The 17877-nt window shown below is 42.6% G+C and overlaps 1 protein-coding gene across 4 annotated transcripts in view; it reads left to right on the top strand.

Annotated features, from left to right (window-relative positions):
* Positions 1-17877, top strand: part of MME (membrane metalloendopeptidase) — a 384364-nt gene that overhangs the window by 161640 nt on the left and 204847 nt on the right. For all 4 annotated transcript variants that reach the window (XM_086944118.1, XM_086944117.1, XM_086944116.1 and 1 more), the window contains exons 5-8: positions 11303-11383; positions 11464-11559; positions 11661-11779; positions 14366-14431. In XM_086944118.1, the coding sequence (XP_086800244.1) occupies positions 11303-11383; positions 11464-11559; positions 11661-11779; positions 14366-14431 (362 nt within the window). The remainder of the gene's footprint in view (positions 1-11302; positions 11384-11463; positions 11560-11660; positions 11780-14365; positions 14432-17877) is intronic.

Genomic DNA, 17877 nt, shown 5'->3' with positions numbered 1-17877 from the left:
ATACCAAGCATCTCCCCTGGCTCCATACGAGCAGCACGGAGGAACACCTCTCTCCCGCGCATGCGCGGCAGGATACTCACAAAGCAGCACCACTACGCATGCGCGGAGTGAACACACTTTACCGCGCAGGCGCGTTTGGCGACGTACACGCCGATACAAGCATCAGAGCGGACTTAGGGTGTACCCTACCACTTTATCAACACCCTCCGCCTACTACTACCTACCGTAAGAGAAATGCAACAGATCCTTGCTAAAATCTACCCCAGCCCAGCCGACCTCGGACATTTAACAATGGCCGCTTTGGTCACACGTCCCAACTACTCGACCGAACGCGCACATCGGTTTCGAGTTAATCAATTAAGGCTATGTTAACAAGCCTCTGCCATGCTATATAAGACCCGCCCCGCCCTGGCTTACCATTACCACGGAAGCCACTGACGAAGGAGGAAGCACTGAGGTGTGGGGGTTGAGTAAGTACGGCATAGCCGACAGTCCTGACCTGGAATACACTACCCTAATCCATTCAGTGTAGATAGCTAATCTAGGTCCTGGCATTATTTCTCCATTTCTCCCCACAGTTGGACCCTCTATACCCTTCGCCCAGCTTGGCTCATGGGGCACTGTCTCCTCATTCAATAAGTATGTATCAAAATTGAACAAGCATCTCACTGCTAGTTTTTGATGCTTTATATTGTTGTGTGTGTGTATATATATTTTTATGTGTGTGTATTCCTTCCCATTTTCACCCTGTGTAGTCACCTGGCCCTTCCAGGAAATCCTTGGCCTGCCAGGCAATAAGCCCATGAATGCTTTTCTCCACAGTTCTATATATTTTGTCTTTCCATACTTGGCAAAACTGGTCCTCCCAAGAAATCTTTGGCGTGACATATAACAGCCTAAAGTGTGTTTTCTTCCCCTATGTGTATTTTCATCCCTTACAGGTATTCACTAGTAAAGCGCATTGGGATCCGCGCTCTTTCTAAAATCCTGTGTTCTTATCCTTGCAGGCTTACATCATCAGTATTACTGATCGAGCTTTTTTCACGTGTATTTAAATTATTTATACACATTGATCAAACACAACACTCTCTATCTGTGGGAGCGCATTAGTGAGTGACAGGGGGATCTATACAACCCGGTCCTGACGAAGGGGCATGCCGCCCCGAAACATGTTGACCCACACAGGAGAGCAAGACTAGTAACCCGATCTTGCCCTCCGCCTCACCCTTTTAACGATACCAGCCAGTGCCTATTAAATAATTTTTTCTAAACACCAGGCCAGGTATCTTTTAATTTCACTGTCTATCACTCCTGACCTCACTGACACTCACTCCATCATCACTCACATAGTCCTCACAATTAAAAGGTGCTCCGGCGTAGCCGCTTGTCGCAGCACTGCCCCGTCCCGCAGCGGGGGCGGGAAGACCCCGATGATGAAGCATGACACCAAGGGCCCTTTTGGTGTGTGAGGGGTATTTTAACACACTGAGTGTATTCCAACAACATCGGAATATGTATTGTATATTTGTTTCAGGTGGTCTCTGTTGATTATTTAAGCGTTCATAAGAGGAGGATTAGCCCACCGCGGTGCCTTGTTGCACCACCTCTTCACTCCCTTTTTTGATATTTTTGGATCATGCATATCCAGCACAGGAGGGGAAAACCCCCTAGCAGCCAAGGTATTAAACAGTTTAGTTGTTGTTGTATTGTAGTTGTTGTATATTGGATTTATATAGCGCTTATCACCCAGGGGTCTCTAAGCGCTTGCCTTGGGAACCCGTCCTGGCTTTTCCCTGTGAGATAGCCCCTACAGGGCATCCCCAAGGTGAAAGCCAGGCATCCCGCCGCAGGGGGCCGTTGTGGAGATTAAGCAAGCTTAATGCCCAGAGTTGCAGAGTGTGAACCCATGATTAGGTCAGGCACCGAAGCGAGAATTATCGAGTCCATGGACATTTGAGCTCAAGACCCTGCCGCGTCGGGAATTGAACCCTGGTCCCAGGTCTGACCTCTGCTTCAGGGTCTGCCTGCTCTAACCAGTGAGCCACACTTCTCCACTGAGAAATTGTTTCTCAGTAATTGTATTCCAATAAATTGTTTTAGGGTGGAATGTGGGGACACTCAATGACGGCTGACATAGTGCTGGCAGGCTGTGCTTATGTGTCTCAAGCACTGTGGGTTGGGTCCCGTCACCTTCACGATGATATGTGCAGCACAGGCACCACCTATGCTATGGGGGCTTTGGACCACACGCCCACAAGCCGGGGCCTCAGATGTACCCATCCACAGAGCAGCAGATGAATCTTGGTACTCAGTGACTGAGAACTGTACACTCTTCCAAATTTTTCCACACAGGGGCTTTGCACACTTGTGTGGGAGACGGGACGCTTTTGGGGATAACAGTGCCCTGTGCTTGGCATGCACATGCAGGCAGTTGTGGCATTTGTGCATACATGTTGCCAAATGATCATTGCATGCCTGTTTTGACTAATGTGGTCCCTTGGATTTGCTGAAGGTGTGACATCACTCTGTTACTCAACTGGGGCCTTGTTACATGTTTCGATGAGTTCCCCCAGTAGCTCTGGATGGCAGAGATGGTGTGGATTACAAGTTGTCCCTTTGGAAATGAGGTAATTCCATAAGTTTTTCCTTGTATTTCACACAGAGACTCTATTTACTTTCAGGCCGAATAAATATTAATAGGAATCTCACAATGAGTTCCTTGGTGATGTCAAAAGCTTAATGAATAACCTAACATAGATCACACATAGAAGCAGTGAACATATTATTCTCGATAAAAGTAGACAATTCCACCATTTTTTTAGGACTCACTCTCATTTCTCAACTATCTGAAGTTGGTGAAAATCCTGTTTATTTGTCTGTATTCTCACAGAAAGATGCCTGTTCTGTGTGCCCAGGAAGTATATGTAGAGGAAGTACATGTATGTAAAAAGAACTGACAGGGGAACAAGTTGGGAAAGTTAACATAAGTAATTAATAATGCGTGGCTGGTTCCCGTGTAACTGAACACACCTCATGTTAAATTGCTGCACTGATTGTGGGAGTGTTTGGTACACCCCCTAATAAATGTATTTTTTGATTAATAGTTGGGTACCTGTGCTTTCAGTCAGGTATGGTGAGGTGTTTGTCGGATTTCACCTGGGGGGTGTATATAACCCAAACTGACAAACACAGGCACACACACTCCCTCTCATCTCTATTTTGAAAGTTCTAAAATGATTTATTTGACAAAATGTTGTTTCTTTCACTTACCCCGCCACACACACACACACACCCAGGCACGCACGCGCGCGCGCGCACACACACGCACACACACACGTGCACACACACACATATATCTTACTGAATAAGCTACGTCCCTGCTTTAGTGACAGGGTGGAACATGGTGGACAAAGGATTTCAAATAAATGCTCCTTGATAGAAAACTCTTCTGCCAGGAAGAATGGGCAGTTTTAGTGAAACATCAACAAAATCGTTCATGTCTCCGGCCCACCTCTGTGTTGGCATTTAGTTGAGGTGAACGGGGGAAACTGCTGACCACAATTGAAATTCACGGCGACTGCAAGGTGAGCATCGTTTCAGACAAATTGTCTAAAAGTATGAATAAATGATTAAACCACAACTTTGTAGAGAGTGCCAGAGTAAATTCTGTATTCTGATTCATTCTCCGTGATTACAGGCTGAAAAGGCCTTCAGGTGCATGCTGTGTACTCTGATTTATGGCTGCCCGCATGATTAAGCAAAGTAAAAGGGCTGGCATTGCGCTGACTCAAAAGTATGGGAACCCACAATGTTTGTGTGAATTAATTCGATGCTTTTCATGAGAGGGAAAACTATGGGGGATTCATGCCAAATGTGCTGGGCTAACATAATACATCAAGGTAAACAGGATGAAGAACGAGCTAGATACATAAGCATCAGTTAAACTGGATATGCAATTAGCAGCCATTATGTGATCATTCCTGCGGGCTATGAAAATACCATTTTATATCGGCTCGGGGTACTGAAGGCTGTTTGACTGCCCTTTGACAACACTCTCGTTAAACTGTGGTGTTTGTAAACTTTTTCACTTAAGATTTATGCAAATACAATTCATTGTAAGTCATTATTTATTTTTGCGAAAAAATGCGCTCCAGGCTTTTTGTAGTATTCGTGAATAACACACTTTTCGGATGAAAAAACTATGAATTCAGTTCTGAAACCAGAAATCCGGTATAGAAAGATAGGTACATATTGACCTGCAAAGATAGTCCCAACATGATAAATGTGTAAAATGTGTCCTCTAATCAAGTTGGTCTTCACACCCCAGCCTGCTAGTCCCTGCTTCAGATCTGGCTCCAGCACGACAGCAGCTCACTCTTTTGAATCTATACATTCCAGACTGAAGCTTAGGAACAAGAGGATTCCAAGACATTGATGACACTGGGGCCGATTCACAGAACTAATTTAAGACAAAATCCTAAACTTAGTACTTTTGGTATTCACAGAAGTTAGGATTTTGTCTTAAGTTTGTCTTAAGTCTGTCTTAAGACAGACTTAAGACAAACTTAAGTTAGGATTTTGTCTTAAATCTGTCTTAAGTCTGTCTTAAGACAAACTTAAGACAAAATCCTAACTTCTGTGAATATCAAAACTAATAAGTTTAGGATTTTGTCTTAAGTTACTTCTGTGAATCGGCCCACAGTGAAGATGTTCTTAAACAGGCTTACAGCAGAACAAATTACAATGGCTTAAACAACAAGCATAGAATACCACAGGACCCTCCCACCACATAGACTCAAAAAGTGCCAATAGTGCACCAAAACTGATGTGAAGTTGTTCGTGCACAAGTGCACAGGAGACTAGTAGTCATTTAATCTCTATGTCGGCTAATTATACCTTTAAGTAATTTAGATTGTTAGCTTACCAGATACTTATCAGTGTTTAACTACAATCCTCCCTCAGTTTGCTTTCCATTCAATCAATCAATGAATTAGTAGATTTGTAGCGCGCTATTTGTCACGCGTGGGGGTATCCAGGCACTGGCAAGGACCAACTAATTTGGCAAATAGCCCGGTCTTCAGAGACTTTCGATACTTTGAAAGAGCTGGGGAGGTCTGTAGATTAAAGGGTACCTCGTTCCATGTCTTCGCTGCTAGGTAGGAGAAGGAGCAACCTGCACCATCTGCTACATGTGATGAGAAGGTGAGGTTTAAAGAAAAGAACCCCAAGTAGAGGTGTCTGGTGGGCTGCTGGAAGTCCAGGCAGTGGTTCCAGTAGGTGGGTCTGCAGTTGTGTAGGGCCTACCATGCATGGGTTAGGGGCTTGAACTGGCATATTTTCTGTACAGAAAGCCAATGGAGTTCCCTGAAGTAGAGGGTGATGTGGGTTAATCTAGGGAACTTCAGAATGTGTCTAGCTACAGGGTTCTGTGTGGGCTGTAGCCGAAGGAGGAGGTAAACTGCAATCCCTGCGTAGAGAACATTGCTGTAGTCCAGTCGGCTGGAGATGTGATCGTGTGTGATTTGGGCCATGGTGCGTCTTGAGCTTTGGGGTAGCCAATAGAATATCATACGGAAAGCTGGAGGAAGAGACAGAGTTGACCTGAGTGACCATGTGTTAAATAATTGAATCACACTTGAATGTAGATTTAAATTGGATGTATTCTTATATAAGCAAGCAAGTACACAGCCTGACTGGTAGCTGGCTTCTCATCAAATGCCCAACAAAGAACACAAACCTTGCGTTCCATATTCTATGGAATGTGTGCAGTCAATGCATATTAAAGGTACAAATACACAACATAACACCATGGTTAGCTTGTTGTCCAGAATGATGCCTAGGTTCCTTGGGTGGTCAGTGGGGGTAGGAGTAAGTCTGACTCCTGAGGGCCACCAGGATGTGTCTCATGGGGAGCTTTTGTTTCCGAAAATCAGTACCTCTGTCTTCTCCATGTTGAGCTTCAGTTGTCCAGCTGGCAACGTTTGTAATGCAGATTTGGAAGTTGGAGTCTTTGGTGAAAGTTGTGGAAGGTGGTGTTTTCAGATATGGAGAGGATTAGTTGTGTGTCGTTGGCATGAGATATGATGTTAGGTCTGTGAGTTTTGGCAATGCTGGCTTGAGGTGTCATATAAGTTTTGAAGAGGGTGAGGCTGAGCAAGGATCCATGGGGTACTCCACAGATGATTTCCTTGGGTTCGGCGGTGAGAGGGGAAGGAGGAAGAAGGAAGACGGTCTTTTTTTGTTCTTCCAGTGAGGAAAGAGGCAATCCATCTGAGAGCGGCTTCTTGAATAACTATGTTATGCAGCCTTGTGTTGAGTGTGTGGTAGGAGACCATAGCAAAGGATGATGAAAACGCAAGGAGGATCAGAGCCACAGTCTTTCCTAGGTAAAGTAGGGCTCGGATTTGGTCAGAAGCCTTGATGAGGTCTGTCTTGGTGCTATGGTTTCCGTGGAATCCAGATTGAGTGGAGTCCAGTAGGAGGTTCCATGCTAGATGTGAGGAGAGTTGTTAGTTGATGGCTTTTTCTAATACTTTGGCGGGGAACGTGAGCAGGGAGATCAGTCGGTAGTTGTTGAGTACACTCCAGTCTGCCCATGGTTTCTTTACTAGGGCCTTGACTTCTGCATGTTTCAAGTCTTTGGGAAGGTGGCCGTGGCAAATGATGTGTTGATCAAGGTGGTGAGTACGTAGCTGATTCTGTAGATGGGGTGAGGGCATGGGTCAATTGGGGTCCCTGAGTGGATCAAGATCATGATGGAGTCGGTGTCCTGTGGGGCGAGCTGGTTCTATTCAGTTAGTCGGATATTTGAAGTTGGGCCATTGTGTTCGGTGGTCTTGGGCTGGGGTTGGCAGTTTCTGTAGATGTTGGTGATCTTCGTGGAAGAAGTTTTCAAAGTTGTCACAGAGTTCCTGTGAGGGGGTAATGTTGTTTGTTGCAGCTGCGGAGTTGTATAATTCTTTGACGATGTTGAAGAGTCCTTTGCTGTTATTGGAGCTTGATTTAATACATTAGGCTAAGGCCTTTTTCTTTGATTCTTTCAAATGTCTGCAGTAGACATTGAGGGCTGTCTTAAAGGTGGTCTTGTTGATCATGTTCCTGCTGGTGCACCATTTCCTTTCCAGTTGAAAGTGTTGTTTAGTGGTCCAGATATCTACAGTGTACCAACTAGCCTGCTTGTGGACCTTCTGTTGGTGTGTTGCTGATAGGAGAGTTGCTGTCGGTGCAGTAGGTGATCCACTTTTTGAAGTTTATTACGTCCTGGTCTAGGTTGTTGGAGGAGATGGGGTGAATGGTGTTGAGGGCCTTAGTCCAAGTTTCCTTTGAGACTTTGCTCCACCTGTGGTGGGGGGCATTGGGCAGACTGGTGGGGCAGAGGTCCATGAGCTATTGATGTTGAAGTGGATGATGGAGTGGTCATTCCAGGTGAGTTCCATGGTGTGGTTGTACCTGATTCTGTCGCTGGAGGTGAAGATGGGGTCTAAGGTGTGGCCTGTGGTGTGCGCAGGGTTGTGGATGATTGGGTAAGGCTGGTGCTGTTCATTGCAATTGAGGAGGTTGGTAGTGTTGATGTCATTGTGGGCTTCGAGATGGAATTTGAGATTGCAGAGGAAAATTTAGTTGTTGGAGTCTATGGCAAGTGGGGTGGTGAAGTCAATAATGAAGTTTAAGAAGGCTGCACATGGTGCTGGAGGACAGTAGGCGAGGGTGCCCCTGATGGTGGTTTTCCTGCCTGTTTGGAATCAAAGGTTGAGGTGTTCAATGGCTGGGTTGATGTTGTCTTTAATAGTAGGGCTCTGGATGGAATCCTTGTGTTTGATGTTGATCCCTCTGCCAGGCTTGTTGATGCCGTCATTGTGGGTGATCTTGTACACTTCAGGTATTGCGGTGGCAATGTCAGGTGTGGAAGTGGATTTGAGCCAGGTCTCAGTGAGGAAGAGGAAATCAGGTGGTCTCAAATCTCAATTGTGTATTTGCATAGTGAGAGTATTTTAAGAAGGGTACATGTGAGTTGGTGTTTTTGTTCATGTGGTGTCTAAGGTGTGTTGGGGGTGGGGCTGGTTGGTGCTCTAATGTGTGTTCTGTGGCAGATGAAGTGGCAGTGACAGTGGGTGCAGGGGAAAGGTACCACTGTGGAGCGTGGGTTGGCATGGTGGCAGTGTTTGTTGCAGCGTCCTGGGTCGAGTGTGTAGAGCTTAATGATGATGTATCTTCAGGGTGGGATGGCCAGGAATTGTGGTGGTGGGTGCAGTCCAGATGCGTTTGGGTGAAGACGGGCTTGTGGCCTACATTAAGTAGGTCCTAGGGTAGGCAGGGCTTCTGTTAGCATGAAGAACGGTGAGTTCGAAAACCCAGGCAGCAGCAGTGTCACTGATTCAGGCTGGAGCAAGCAGGAACTGGAGGCCACAGGCAAGTGAAAGTGTAGGTGTCCAGGTGCTTTCTGATGCTTTCACGCTGTGGCCTGCATTAAGTAGGTCCTGAAGTGGGTGGGGCTTGTGTTGGCAGGAAGAACAGTGAGTGGGAACACCCAGATGGGAAAACCTGTGTCGCAGTGTTGCCATTGGATCAGGCTGGAACATGATGGAACTGGAAGCCACAGGCAAATGGCAGACTAGGGGTCCAGGAGCCTACAAGTAGTTGTCAGCAGTAACCCCACTGATATTTTGGCAACTCTATTTTTATTGCAACATTTTGTTGATTTTATCTCAGACACATCAATATGTAACAAGGTCACAGCCATGTAAATGGACTTCATAAAGAAACATCAAATATTCACACAGAAAACAGCCTGGTGATCCAATAATAACAGTTAATTATACCATCACAAAGTTCCCTGTCTTCCCTTCAATTTTGAAGCTGATGCAGATGCTTCATAGGTCTGAATTATTTCATCTAGAGTTTGGAGTCGGTCTCTGCACTGTTTGAGGAGGATTCTGCTGTATCGGCACCACTCTGCTTATATCTTATAGTGTTTCTGAGACACCGTCTAGCTGCATAAATGGGAATATTTTCATGACTCATACAATGGTCTAAACCTTTTTTCAATCCTTCCAGGGACTGCACTTTTCCATGCCTTAGCAATGTGCCTCTTGGTCACAGCCAGTCCCAACTACTTCAAAGCTGCCTGGCATCTACTGCTATCAATGTTTGCTGTGACATGGAGGAGTGTGAATTTGGAATCCCTGGACAGTCTCCATCCCAGAGCGTGCTCCCCCTCCCAGAAGGGAAGCAGTTGTGCGCATGGAGAAGCCGCATCTTATATTAAAAAAAATGAAAATGGCACTATTAGAAAGTTGCCATTTTCCAGCCTTAGTCATTTGGTGTCTTTGGTTAACATGACTGGGGATAGCTGACAGCTGAGCTTTGTGCATTCCTTTTAGACAGCCACACACAATAGGGAGCTTAGGGATGCCTGGATGGACTATCTCTGGCAGGATAGGAGGGAGGAGCTCGGCACAGCCCAACTTACATTTGAATAAACTTTGTCCTGCCTCCACGCAAAGGGCTACATACCACCTGCACATAGTCTGGAGCCAGGGTGAGGCAGTCGGGCGCCTGTGCACTTTAAAGGCATGTCTCTAGAAGCTTCTCCCACTTAAAAGGCACAGCTGGGTATAAATAGTGGACCACAGATGCCAACTTTTCAGTACACTTCTGGAATTGCAAGGAAGAATGACTGCTGTGCTGCTGAAAGGAATAGCACTTTGCTGGACTGTTCCTCTGATGTATTTCTCACCTGCTGTACTGAAATCCTTTTTGCTGCCCTCTTGCCTGGGTGAGGTGCACTGGGCCTGCATCTCTTGAACCCTGGACTCCAGAGTGACTCCATGGTCTAGTAGGCTGGTCTTCTGAGCCTGTAAGTTAAACCTGACTGCTCTGTGCCAAGCTAAAGAGGGCCGGAACACATTAATTTAGGGTTGGTTACATTGTCCACCAGGAGTGTGGAGTGGGTTTTTTGGAAGACCGAATAGCCATAGCTCCTCTTATAAAATGGATTTCTATCTGGCTAAACCCCGAGCTGGAGCTGAATCGAGAAATCCTTAGAGATTGCCTAGCACTTGATTTTGGCCATCGCATCCCCTGGCGGAGTTATGTCCATAAATTAGCTGTCAAACTGGGTCGACCAGAATTGCTTAACTCGCCTGATAAGTTAGTGAAAGGGGATATTAAGTGGGCCAAAGACTCCTATAAGTTAGCGGCGTGCTCGGCCAGAGAGGACAGAGAGCTGGGTAAACCGACCGTAAGGGCTCATCAACTATTAAAAACTATAGGAGGGATTGAGCCATACCTAAACATTGTAAATAACGCTAATCATCGTTTTTTATTGACCAGATTCAGCTTGAATCAATTCCATCTCCTTTTTTCTGAATCTCCAGGGTGGATAAGGGAAGAAGAATTGGGGATTTGCTCAGGTGATGGCTTTTCCACAAAGGACACTATGCATTTTATTTTATTTTGTGACCACTTTCACCCCATTTGCAAGCGTTTCATCACCCCTCTTATAAAAGATAAAGGTTTTACGCAAGTTAAATCGGCCCTTCTTTACTTGCAGCTACTTTCTAATGTGTGGGAGATTTTTAACATAGCTAATTTCCTTACTGTGTCTGTAAGAATAAAGAAAAACATCAATTGGAATTAGTTATTATAATGATTTTTGAAGAAATGAATTGTGACTGAGCATACTCTTTTTTTTATTCAAATGGTTTTAAAGGATGCTCTTAATTGATATGATGACATGTACTGTATACATTGATAGTTTGCACTTTTCAATTGTATTCTTAATTTTTTTTAATTTGGTCTTGACATAAAATGTTTTGTATACTTTTATGGTTTTTGTTATGAACCGAATAAAGTATATTTGACTGACTGACTGGGTTGGCTTGTGCCTCACCTTAACAAGGATTGGAGTTGCTGCTTGGCCAGGGCTTATACCCCGACAACCAACAACTCAATTTTTTACATTCACATTTAGTAAGAATGTTCCGCTGCTCATGCTAGATGTTTGTGTTTTGTTGCATTTAGTGGTTTTTTTTCGTGAAAAACGCATCCTCTTGTCCAAAATGGAGCATTTTTGCGCTATGAAATAGCGCTAAGCATAGCATTATTCATCTTGCATAACTTACCAGAATCTCATGGAATTCCTGAGTAAATCCGCATGATCATGCTTCACAGCATTAGTTTTCTCTCAGCCCTAACATCAACACAATTTGCAAACATTATAAGAACTGTTAAGAAATACTAAACCGATGTTTTATTTAATTGTTATTCGACTATACCTTAGTGTTATCTGCTTTTATTTCAGATGTTCTGGAAAAACCCAGCAACCAAGATATAGCTGCAATCCAAAAAGCAAAAACGTTGTATAAATCCTGTTTAAATGAAAGTAAGTTGCTAATACCATCAATTTATTTGTGAACTTCCAATCAGTTGCTTCTGCAACTAACCCATACCATTGATATCCAGCCCAGATTGATAGCAGAAGAGGAGCGCCCTTAATCAACACACTCCCTAGGGTTTACGATTGGCCAGTAGCAACAGACAACTGGGACACAGTCTATGGTAGGTAACACAAATACCATTGAGTTTGTTTTTGTCAATTGTAAACACTTGCAATTTAATATTGAGATTATTCATCACATGGACAATCCATATTTTCTAAGGTGCCGCGTGGAGGGCGGAAACGGCGATTGCAGAATTTAAATTACTATTTGGAAGACCCATAATTATCAGTTTCTTCGTTGGGACAGATGATAAAGACTCGAATCGGTATATAATTCATGTAAGTTTATACAAATAGCAAGAATCGAAAACAGTTGCTCTCTTTTGAAAACTTCAAAAATGATTACATAAAAATTGTGAGATCAGTGTGGTCTCAGCTTAAGGTTAACGATGCAGAAAATGAATATGAATGTAGTTATCAAACAAGTATGAATCACATATGACAATGGCACAGTCTCCCTACATTCATACTTCAAAGATGTATGGCCTATTTTTAAATCCTATTTTAGCAGGCATTTTTTTGAGCTACCCAGGTTTAGGGGGTTGTATATGTTCAATTTCTTGTCCAAATACAATTTTTTGTAAGCATGCATCTCTTTTTGAATAAGTCCAATCTTCTGCTATATTTGACGTTCATGTTTTTGAATTACTATTGCAAGGATATGGCCTCAAAAGTTATAACACGAGAAAAGAGTAACATTTTTTTTCGTGCTTTCGTTTTCTGGCTTCAAAATATACTATAACAACTTCACAATTATTCTCTAGTCTCATAGAGCACATACACACACACGCATCTATCTGTATATGTAGGACTATTAGATTGAAGTTGGGCAATCAAACGTTGTATTTTATATTTTTTTTAAATAAGCCATTTATTATTTTTAGTTCAAATATGAGAAGAATGAAAATTAGTTTCCCTAAATGTTCTTTCAGTTCAGTAGTTCCTCTAAAGAGAGATGGTAATTCTGCACACACTACAGCAGAGATGCTGAACCACAGTCAATGAACTTGGAAGAGGTAGTGAGGAAAACCTAGCTTCAATTTGTTAAAGAAGTGTGGATCCTAAAAGATAAGTCAAGCATGGGCAAAGTACGTCAAGTGAGATAGGAGTTTCATATAACCGTAGATTAAAATGGAATCCTGTTTCAAAATGTGTACAGTTCACAAAGTAAGGTGCCTCGGAATGTGCTGAAATGCGAGTAGTGACCCAGGATATCTTCCCTCACCCAGATACGTTCTCTACTGCAACAGTAGAGAACGTATTGGATAGCGGAGGAGTTAAACATTACTATTCCCACTCCAGTTAGTGCAACAGTAGGGAAAGTGTTGGATAGCGGAGGGGTAAAAATTACTATTTCCACTCCAATTACTGCAAAGTAGGGAAAGTGTTGGATAGCAGAGGGGTAAATATTACGATTCCCACTCCAGTGAGTGCAACAGTAGGGAAGGTGTTGAATAGCAGAGGGGTAAATATTACTATTCCCACTTCAGTGAGTGCAACGTAGGGAAAGTGTTGGATAGCAGAGGGGTAAATATTACGATTCCCACTCCAGTGAGTGCAGCAGTAGGGAAGGTGTTGGATAGCAGAGGGGTAAATATTACTATTCCCACTTCAGTGAGTGCAACAGTAGGGAAAGTGTTGGATAGCGGAGAGGTAAAAATTATTATTCGCACTCCAGCGAGTGCAACAGTAGGGAAAGTGTTGGATAGCAGAGGGGAAAAAATTACTATTCCCACTCCAGTGAGTGCAACAGTGGGGAAAGTGTTGGATACCGGAGGGGTACAAATTAATATTCCCACTATTATAAATTATTTCCCACAATTAACATTTAACATTATAAAATATAAATTAAATAAATATTAATACATTGATAATATTAATAATTTGATTATAATTAAATTACTTCCCACCCATTTCCCTATAAATCCATAACCCGCTCCTAAAAACATTAAAACAATGAACATAATTACCAATTATTAATTCAAAAAAATTAAAACAACCAATTAATAATTAAATAATAATAAATAATTCCCACAATTAAAACTATAAGATCTAAATTAAATAAATACTAATATATAAAAAATATTTATTAATTTATCATAATTAAGTCACTTTGCACCCTATTGCTCTATATACCCACAACCTGCTACAGAACTAAAAAAACGCAAACTTTAATTAACCTAAAATCAATAACTACTTTAACACATATATTAAAAAACAAAAGCAATACTTATACTAAAAAATAGATCACATACCTTTAGAATACATACTAAAATACTTAACAATAACTTAAAACTCGATATTTTAAACAACCATATTTTTGCAAATGATATTACTAACTTCGATATTTCAAAAAACTATGTTTCTTACCTTAAAGTCGATATTCTTGACCACGATGTTCTTGCTGTTGATATTTCTGTATCACAATATTTCCGAAATTGATATTTGTGTATTTCGATAGTTAAAACTCGATATTCTGTCTGTGCACCAGGTCTCAGTTTGCAACCTATTGGGAATCGCAAAAATCCCAGGGCTGTTAGTCTGCTGGATTCAGCAGACCGCAATGTCTGTGATTGCTTTAAAATAAAATCTTTTTTATTTTTTTAACTGAATCCTGTTGTCCTAAAGGATAATGGGATGCATTTAAAAGAAAGAAAAGTTTTCATTTAATTCTTTAAGAGTACGCAATGGTCCGTGTGATCACTGCCTGCTCTTAAAAATATTTTCAGTGCTGTATAATATGATTCCACCATATGCTCCCAAAACAGTACCAGATTACAAGAAAAATATAGTTTTCTGCCACAGCATTATGCACACCTATACTTTCAGGTGTTTCATTTATTCTTTGTTTTTCTTTTTTGTAAGATTGACCAGCCTAGTCTTGGCCTTCCCTCTCGTGACTACTATGCATGCACTGGTGCTTATGAGGAAGTAAGTATAGCTCATAATTAAAACACTATAACTTACTTATCAAATATTGAAAATAACGATCATTTGAATTTTATTTACAATCTTAAATACGTTAAATGTGTCTAGTGTTTATGTGAGTATTTATAGAATACAAGCACAACACAAGATACATTTTCTGAAAAGTGAACTTTACCAGAGTTTAAGCAAATCTTTGCAGTACCCTTGTTCTAAAATCTGTGACAATTTATTTGCATTGTGCAGAGATTATATGTTTTTGCCTTACAGGTTGACATTATTGCATTTGATATATTTCTGATAATGTTTTGTTTTTCACCAGAAGTAGGTTCATGACTGATATATATTTTTTAACTATACATTTACAGTACTATAAAATGTGGCAGGACATTCGCATCTGATTGCAACCAGGACAACTCTGTTGTACAGTACCCTCACTCAATCTCCTATCACGTACTTAAGCTAAGCCTTCACTTGTCATCTATAGTTACCCAGACAATAGGTACCCAGTGTCCTGGGTAGTGCCGACTATCCAACTCCACTCTACAAAACTCTTCCACAATGCACCATACTTTGCTCTTTACCACTCCACTGTCTGACACTTTACTCCACTGTATGCAAGTCTACAATACTGTACTACACTCTATGACTCTGTACTCCACTCTATGCCCATCCACTCAAAGCCATTTTACTAGACTGTATGACACACAACAACATGACACTCAATTTCTTTCTTTGATATACCACTCCACCATATAACATATAACTCCACTCATGAACACTTTCCTCCATTGCATTTCACTTGATGTTGTGAATATATGCGGGCCGTACGGGCCTCCGCAGCCCCGGGGACCGCCACCTCCCCAGGCTTCTTTCAAAAAACTAAGTGGGGGGTCTCCTACCCCCCATGCTGCCCCAGGGATGCAGCCTTCCCGTGGCTTTTTAAATATTATGCCGGGGAACGCAGCCCCAGGGACCAACACCTCCCCAGGGCATTCCTTATTATGGGGCAGGGGCCTTGCGGGTCTCCCCAAGCCCCGGGGACCACCACGTCCCCGGGTCTTCACTTCAATTAGAAAGTGTGGCAGACTCCTGTCCATCCCCACACTTCCTTGGGGACCACCACCTCCCCGAGCAATTTTAAATTAAGGTTCGGGTCCATTGCAGACCTCCGGCCCCGGGGACCACCACCTCCCTTTGGCTATGTTAATGTTGGGAGGGGCGCCGTTCGGCCCCCCTCCTGGAACCCTCGATGCCCCTGGGGACCGCCACATCCCAGGGTCGGCTCCAGCAATGTCCTGCGGTGCCCACCCCAGGAACATTGCAGTTTGCTATGACAGGGCGGGATCATGTTAGCAGCTCCCTGGACCATTTGTTGTTCATTTTGGCTCCCCGCTGTACCCAATGTTGAGGCCAGACCCTGGGGGATGGGGGTTCCTGGGCCCAAAAGTGGCCCAGGGAAGGGGCGGTCACGCGGCCCCCCACCCATGTATGTAATTTACAAAGAATAATATTAAACGAGGCAATGCCCTGGGGATGGGGTCTCCTGGGCCAATAATGGTCTCAGGAGGGGACAGATGATATCACTGACCATGTCATGAGTGATGTAATATGTAACGTCATCAGCAGTGCATTGCGGGGGTGATAGTTATGGTTAGCTCAAATGTTAATTAGTGAAATGTCCAACTAACTATACCGTCCCCGAAACCTGTGTTTTTTTCAGTAAATATATACTGTTCCCCGAAACGCGTTGGGTCTTGACAAATCAATTTGAATAAATCACCGCTCATCAAACGATTGTGTCCACGGCGTTTTGTTTTTCTATCCAGGAGGCAGCGCATTTGGAGGTGTGTATATATATATATATATATATATATATATATATATATATATATATATATATATATTGTGAAACAAGGATTAGTAGTGGTGTTTCCCAAATGGGAATAACTGCACCTACACCTATTGTTTGTACAAAGAAATTCAAATGGGCTTATAATATAATGTGACACATCTAGTTGAGACGGAGTGCTACACAGACAACTGCCACTCACTACCAAGGGTGACTGTTACCAATTAATAGGTTGGTAAATCAACACATGCAAACAAAAGGGTCAGAGGGAGCACAATCCTAAGTACATGTAAAGCAAATGACAAATTAGTCACAAAGGTTATATACAAAAGATAGCAAAGTCCAGTTCAAAATATCAATGAGTCTTCACTTTTGGACAAGATACACAATCAAATGAAGTCCATGTATGCTTATTTCTCCATTTATTCAAAGGCTTCACAGAAGATAATCAAAGCATCAACTAGGGCAGCCAACACGTGTTTCGTCGGTACATCCAATCCGTACCATGACTTTTTCAAGGCTAGATGAATGATTAAGAGCGTAATGGATCGTGACCTTGCTCATGAACCAGAGTTCGAGAAGTCTTGTCTTGGACCTATGTCATATATGTGTATGAGCACTGTAAATTAATCTTCAAGTTAAAACTTCCTAGAGGTATATGCTAAAGCTCTCATACTGGAGTGCATTTCCAACCCAGTCAGTCAGAGATAATAGGTTGTTGATTTGAAGTGGTAGTGGTCCACACACAAATCTATTAAGCAAATCTTAATGGGCAGTAACATGTCAAACCAAGACGATATGTATGGTTTTGCCCTGATAATTAGACAGTCCCCAGTAGATAAATGGCGTTGGAGAAAGTCCTAGAGTCAGTGGTGGCGAAGGCACAGGATATTTAAGAGCTCAGTATGTACATCTAGGTCCGCATGATAACGCGACCAAAACAGAGTTTTGGTCGTGTTATCATGCAGACTAATTTGTCATTTGCTTTACATGTACTTAGGATTGTGCTCCCTCTGACCCTTTTGTTCGTATATGTATATATATATATATATATATATATATTGATTACCAGTCCAACTCCACACCAATTACGGAAGGCACTGACACCGTGAATCTTCAACTCAAGAAAAAATGTTTATTCCATGAAACTGCAAAAAGACGCGTTTCGGCGGAAGCCTCCGCCTTGCTCACTTCCACATATTGCTCACTTCTACATATTCCAAAACGATCCACTCCAATTCGGCTAGAAAGATGACCAGCACACGATACCATAGATTGTGATTTTCTTTAATTCAAGCCCCTACCCCCACAACAGACGCGTTTCGCCAGAGGCTTCGTCAGTGTTCACCCGTGCAAAGTTACATGGCGCCATTTAAAGCCACATTCCTTATTTACATCAACAACATAAATGACGGTTCTTATTGTAATAAGAAAACTTTTTCAGCGGCCATCTTTTAGTGTGCAAATACGCAGACCAATTCATTTTCTCAACAAGGCGTTGTGTATAATAAAGTGCTACAGTGCATATTAAAAACAATTTAGCAACAAGTTACTCTTTTATAACAGAATGCGTGCATACTGAGAGATATTTCTCGAGCAT

The sequence above is a fragment of the Lissotriton vulgaris genome, chromosome 11 (assembly GCF_964263255.1).
Source record: "Lissotriton vulgaris chromosome 11, aLisVul1.2, whole genome shotgun sequence".
NCBI classification, from domain to species: Eukaryota; Metazoa; Chordata; class Amphibia; order Caudata; family Salamandridae; genus Lissotriton; species Lissotriton vulgaris.
Note: the sequence above shows the minus strand (reverse complement) of the source record. Positions and strands in the feature narration are given on the sequence as shown.